Source organism: Cibotium barometz, chromosome 4 (assembly GCF_041138505.1).
Source record: "Cibotium barometz isolate CiBa-2024 chromosome 4, ASM4113850v1, whole genome shotgun sequence".
NCBI lineage: Eukaryota > Viridiplantae > Streptophyta > Polypodiopsida > Cyatheales > Cibotiaceae > Cibotium > Cibotium barometz.
The window spans coordinates 31,853,863-31,860,337 of record NC_141049.1 but is presented as its reverse complement, the minus strand read 5'-3'; the positions used below and the strand labels follow the sequence as shown (position 1 = coordinate 31,860,337).

The following is a 6,475-nucleotide window of genomic DNA, read 5'->3' as shown; positions in this document are numbered from 1 at the left end:
CCAACTTCCAAAAATACCAAAAATCCATACATATAACTTGAAAAATAATCCGCCTAAGATCTACCACAAACACTCCCATAGACATGGTCTTCGTAGGACCCCATACATCTGAATGCACAACATCTAGTGCATTTCTGCTCACATTTATGTCACGTGGAAATACATGCTTTGTTTTCTTTCCAAATTGGCATGCTTCATATATTTTCTGCATACCTTCAACTTTAAACTTTGGCAACCCTGTCACAATTCCTTTAGTCTGCATACACTTCATTCTCTGCACATTCACATGTCCAATTCTTTTATGCCAAATGTCTATGTCTGCAACAATTCCTGAACCATTTGCAAACATCGCAGCACTCACTTCAAGCATGTTTACATTCAATGTAAACATTCTGCCCACTCTGTTGCCTTTTGCAACCAACCTACACTTGTCTTTAAAGTCTTCAGCATAACAACCATCAGGGTTAAACCGATCCTGTAAACCCTGCTCAATCATCTGGCCAACTGAAACCAGATTCTTTGTTATGTTCGGAACATGAAGTACATCTGCAAGGTACTTCACTTTGCCATCCTGCATAGACAATGATGGCACATCTCCAACATGCGCAATTAGATGAGCAGTGTCATCCCCTGTTTCCACAAAACCTGATCTTTCAAGGTTTTTCATGTCCTTGAACCACTCCCCATGACTTGTCATGTGGTCCGAAGCACCTGAATCAATGTACCATACATCATCTTTATGTGCTGCTTCAACATTTTCAGACATGACATTAACGACATGCTGCATAACAAACAACCTTTCATTATCCTCATTGTTTCTGCTCGAGGATGCATAGTTGTTTTATTGCAATTTCTCATTTTGAATGTCAGTCTGCTTCTTATAACAATCTGCCTACACATGTCCAGGCTTACCACAATAAAAACATCCACGTGTACCATTATATTGCCTTTGCTAATTTCCATGACCTCTTTGACTCTCCCTGCCTCTGAATTGGCCTCTTCCACCTACGTACTGTTGTTGTTGTGAATTCTGGAACTGTTGTTGCTGCTGCTGGCCATAATTCTAATCATCTGTTCGGCCACCTCCTTGGCCGCGTCCACGGCCTCCTCTACCTCATTCTCTTCCTGAACTTGTGTAGAAGGCCTGTTGCTCTGAACTGTTTTTGTTTTGTGAAGACTGTTGTTCTTCATCCAAGCTCTTCTCTTCTATAATCAACATAGACACCAAATCTGTAAACTGTTTTTGTTTTGTGAAGACTGTTGGTCTTCATCCAAGCTCTTCTCTTCTATAATCAACATAGACACCAAATCTGTGAAATTGGGAATGTTTTCCCGAGTCCGAATAGACGTCTTGAACGTCTTGTATTGTAGCCCGAGACCACGTAGACAGACTTCCATCTTATCATCATCATCTATTGAAACACCAATAGATGCAAGGGATTCCATAATACCCTTGATCTTCAATGCATAGTCATTCACAGACATACTCTTTTTCTCCACAATATGAAGTTCATTCTTCAACTGTATCTTTCGTGCCTTGGTATTCGTTTCATAGAGTTTTACCAAGGTGTCCCACGTCTCCTTGGGCGACTTGACATCCTGTATGTGCCCAATCATAGTGTCCTGTATACTGATAGAGAGCCAATATATAACTTTTCTGGCTCCTTGGTTCCAATCCTTGAACTCTTTCATATCTACAGCAGTCGGATTGATCTCCGGTATCTCCGGTGCTTCTTCATGCTCACCTTCTATGTAGTCCCAGTAACCCTTTCCCATCGAAAAATTTATCAACCTGAACCTCCAAGCATGGAAGTTATTCTTATCAAGCTTCTCAGCAACAATCTGGTTTATGCCATCATTTGACATCTTGTCAGACACACAAATTTACCAGAACCAATACTCTAATTTTGTCCTACACAAACTTCTGTATTTTCTGCAGCAATATTGTACTACACTCAAATATCACAACCAGTGACCTCAATGTGCATACATACACCCAATGGCAACTGTTGACCTCCTTGCAGCACACAATGTGTCTGCACAACCAATCTGTCTTCCTGCAGTTCTTAAAACGGAGTTCTGCATAGAATCGATGACTTACCCGCAGTGCTCGAAATCGCTTGCTTTTTGAAAAACGGAGATCCTAACGTTCCCGAAACGCGTTTTCAGCACCAAAAATTTTATCCGATAGGTCCGATCAGACAGTATAGTTGCCCTGTAGCTTTACTCCCGCAAAGAAAGCTCCTCAATCAAAGATCGTTTTGCCGATGCCTCCCGTAGAGCTCCCGACAAGGATATAGTCGCCAACACAAATAGGGAAGAGTAGTTGAAGCTCTTACCCTTGTACCGCTTCCTGTGCTTCTCTTGCTTGCAGCTCAGCCCTTAGCATGAACCAGGCTCTGATACCATGAAAAGATGCGGGGAGGAGAGAGCTTGAGCTCTTGCAAGCACACACACACTCACAAAACCCTAAAAGAGAACACACAAGGTAAGAGGCTGAAAATCTTCTTCTTCTTCACACAACACTCAACATACCATATACAAAGATAAGAGTACACACAATATGAAAAGGTACTCAACCAAATACATACTAGGGTTCTCTATAGTATGAACCCAACTAATGCCAGTCTCAAAAATGGCTGTCACACAACCTGTCATCCCACTGGCCGCATATCACCCATGATCTCACCAACCATGCCAGTGGTGTAAGTGTGAAGCCTATCCCCCAGGCGGGTCATCAGTGTCCACCACCTCACTAGATGAGCTCGATATCTCAACAATAGGGATGGTGCTATGTGATCTATTTTGTACAGCTTTCACAGCAGCAACCCTCGCTGCATTTGCAGCTCGGTTCGCAGCAGCCACGGCCTTGTTGACTCTGTCATCAACATGAGGTACTTGAACTGCTTTGGCAGACGCCTGACGAGCCTCCTGAAACACAGTAGCAGAAAAGCATTCACTTCAAAATGCTTTAAGTTTATGGTGAGCAGCATATCCAACTTCATCATCCAAAAAAAGAGGCCTAGTTTATGTCCTAGTGTGCAACATTGCAGAGCTGGGTTCAGCCCTTACACGTAGGTGTTTGTAACACATCCAAATTATCTGGCTATTTTCTGAAATAAATAAGGTATATGGGTCTATGACCAGATGAAATTCTGTGCTAAGAATATTGACAAGGATCAAATAAGCAACGTAAAAGGTAATCGCTTTAATAAGGTTCACAAGCAAGCTGCCCAAGGAACTAATGACCCAGTATAGGCTAGACAGGTCATCACTCACAAGTAGGCAAGAGGTAGTGGGAATTGTGTATGAGGCCAACCTATTCAAGGATGCATTCTAAGGGAATAGCGTGACCAAAGTATAACACCCACAACCATGGCAACTTTGCTGGGCACTGGATGGAAATTGCTGGGCATTGGTGGATGGCCATAGCACCAGGGAGCCAAGGATGTGTTTTGGTGTATTTGAAACCTTTGCAAGTGTTATTTATAATTTCTTCTAGATTAAGACATTATAGTCTCCTGATTTTCATGCTGATAAGGGAAGTCTGTGACAATGTAGGGTTCTCTTTGGTACTGCATAGGAAAAAACAATGCTTAAGTTTCTGCAAAATCAAAGATTTTGCGATGACAAATGAGCTGTACCTGGACTGCATGCAAAACCTTGGAATGGCTGACAGCCGAATGGGCACCAAGAAGTGGGTTATGTGTGCTGTGGGTCTGCAGCATGCCTGCCTGCCAGTACCCTGCTTGTGTTTCCCCATTTCTGAATGTGTACATTCCTAGTCCCTGCCTCCTCCCTTCATGCCAAGCTCCTTCATATCGATGACCATTAGCAAACTGGTATACCCCATACCCATGCATCTTGTCTGCGAAATATTCTCCACCATAGGTGTCACCATTGCTGGCACAAGTTCTGGCTTGATTAGATCAATAGGGACAGTATATACAGATATAAAAAATAAAGAAATCTTTGAAACTACAACAATGACATGAGAGCTCAACCAGACTACTACTTACCGGAAATGATAGTAGCCAGATCCATGCTTCACACCCCACTTGAATTCTCCCACATACCGGCTTCCATCCTCACATGTCTGCACACCGCAGCCATGGCTTTGCCCATTGGACCACTCCCCTGAATACACATCCCCTGTGTAAAACCTGTAAATGCCATACCCTTCTCGGAAACCACGTCTGTATTGACCCCTGTAACGGCTCCCACGGGCCCATGTCTCCACTCCATACCCATCATATTTACCACCAACCCAATCCCCTTCATATCTCCCACTCATGTAGAAATAGTATACCCCACTTCCAGAACACCGACCTTGATGAAATTCACCTTCATAGACATCACCATTGCCGTAAGCCTGCACCCCCTCCTTTATGCTTTTTGTCCTTTCACACTTGGGCTTCGAACCAATGGTCCAAGTCACACAGGAGGCTCCACACAGTTTCTTCTTATCCCTTTCCTCGGCAAGAAAAGCACCCAATGGCTTTAGGCATGTTAAGGTTAGACACCCCCAATTATGGCTAAATGCACATCTTAATCGGTATACTAAATTCAGTCCAGGATAAGCAACTTTGATGGATATGAGCACAGCACTGAAGAAGAACACCATGAAAACATAGTCAAACCAGAGCCCAACCACAGCATGTGAAGCATCCGGAGGAAAGTGCATGTCATCTTGCCTAGAAGATCTTGCATAGTAATAAACACAGGGGAAGATTACTACCACCAGAGGAGGTAGCAAGATCCCAACTTTCAACCTTCTTTTCTGAAACTCTGGTATTCTAGCCAACTCTTGTTGCCAAAGACGGTCTGTTCGGTTGGCACTCTTAACTGTGAGTGCTTCTTCCAAGCGAGAAATGCTGTCTATGGAAGCTTTGATGGAAGGGGAGCGTGACAGGGACGAAGAACTACGGGTTAACTTGGATGTTGCCATGGTTTGTGCCTTTTACAAGAAAAGATTTATCTACTTCTTGTGCAACCCTCTTGGTGGGAGTCAAGAGCACATCATCTTCACAGCTATGAGTGACCTGTTGTAGTCATGAGTTGGTGTCCATGGCTTCGAAAATGTTTCGCAGAGAGTGCAACTTGAGCTTGTGGAAAAATCATCCTCTGAATTTAAATCCCAGATTATGTGCGAGCCCAGTGCCAATCGACTCCTCCTCAACTTCAACCACATATACCATGCCCCATTCAGCAGTCAGGAGACGACGTGCCACATACACCAAACCCTTCTCAAGACCATATTGCCACATAGTAGCATGTACGGCAAGCTGTGGAAATGAACTGGAATGATGCTCAAAGAAGACCTTGCATGCCTTACAATGAGAGACTGGCAAACAAAATGTACTGGCTATGGAAGCCTGTACTACGAAATCAATAAAGAGATGTGGGAGAGTGGCAATAACAAGAAGGGCTTGGAAGCCTGTACTATTCAATCAATCAAGAGCTATGGAAGCCTGTAGTATGGAATCAATAAAGAGCTGTGGGAGAGTGTGGCAATAACAAGAAGGGCTTGGAAGCCTGTACTATTCAATCCCTGAAGGGCTGTGGGAGAGCGTGGCAATAACATATCTACACAAAATCCATTGGCTCGGAGAAGTAGAAACAGTCAGAGAAGTCAAGAAAAAAGAGAAGATTGTAGGTGCTAACCACAACACCGTTGATGTGATTTGAAGCTATAAAGAGCAGCGCAGCAAAGGGGGCGTTCCATAAACAGAAAATAAACAGTGCACTGAGAATTAGGGTTTGCAGAAACCAACGCAGCAGTACGGCAAAACTAGCTTCAAGATGGGTTTAAAAGGAAGAGCCTTCTCTCTAGCTGCAAGATACCCATTGAAAAGAAACGAAAAGGTAAGAATTTAACCTGAACTTATGAGTAGATTAAGCCCCATAATGACAGAGTGTAGTAATTGCACACGCCCAAATGACAGAAACAGAGTCAAAGATAGATAAGTGGGCAGATTAAGTCCAAGGGAAGAGAAACAGTCAAAAGGAGGCAGGAATGATGTGTGTTTAAAGCCACAATGTGGTGTCTGATCCGACTTTAGGAGGTGTTTGAAGCTCAAATGGCGTGCATTAGTGAAGCTTAAATGCGAGGGGAACAGTAGAAGTTACGCTAAAACAGTGATTGGAAGCCGACCCAATTCAAAATTGCTTGTCTCGGCGACCGGATCAAGAGGACCCACTGCCGTGTTCTCTCAGAACTGTTGCTTCCCGCCTCGAAGAACGCTACCGCCCAAAAAGCAACTGATTTTTATTTTTATTTTAAGGAAAAACACTCCATCATAGCCTTGACCTGGAATCCAGCGCCAAAACAAAAGCATTCTTTTTTTTTTTAATCACGCAAAGAATATATATATCCCTGCTGATTTTTTCCTGGTTCAGAAAAGAAATTTGGGCGATTGGAGCGATGCAGAGTTTCGTTAAATTAAACAAAAAGAACAAAATGAGCCTGCACACG

The 6,475-nt window shown here is 43.3% G+C and overlaps 1 protein-coding gene across 2 annotated transcripts in view; it reads right to left on the bottom strand.

The window, feature by feature from the left end:
• Positions 1-2,492: 2,492 nt before the first annotated feature.
• Positions 2,493-6,475, bottom strand: part of LOC147639163 (uncharacterized) — a 3,999-nt gene continuing 16 nt past the window's right edge. Inside the window, exons 1-4 of one of the 2 annotated variants that reach the window (XM_086787973.1) lie at positions 5,879-6,342; positions 4,020-5,690; positions 3,645-3,903; positions 2,493-2,931 (exon numbers count right to left, since the gene is read on the bottom strand). In XM_086787973.1, coding sequence (XP_086644099.1) covers positions 2,719-2,931; positions 3,645-3,903; positions 4,020-4,948 — 1,401 coding nt within the window. In that variant the 5' untranslated portion in view covers positions 4,949-5,690; positions 5,879-6,342 and the 3' untranslated portion in view covers positions 2,493-2,718. Of the gene's footprint in view, positions 2,932-3,644; positions 3,904-4,019 lie in introns of both variants that reach the window. The other variant, XM_086787971.1, reaches the window with a different exon arrangement.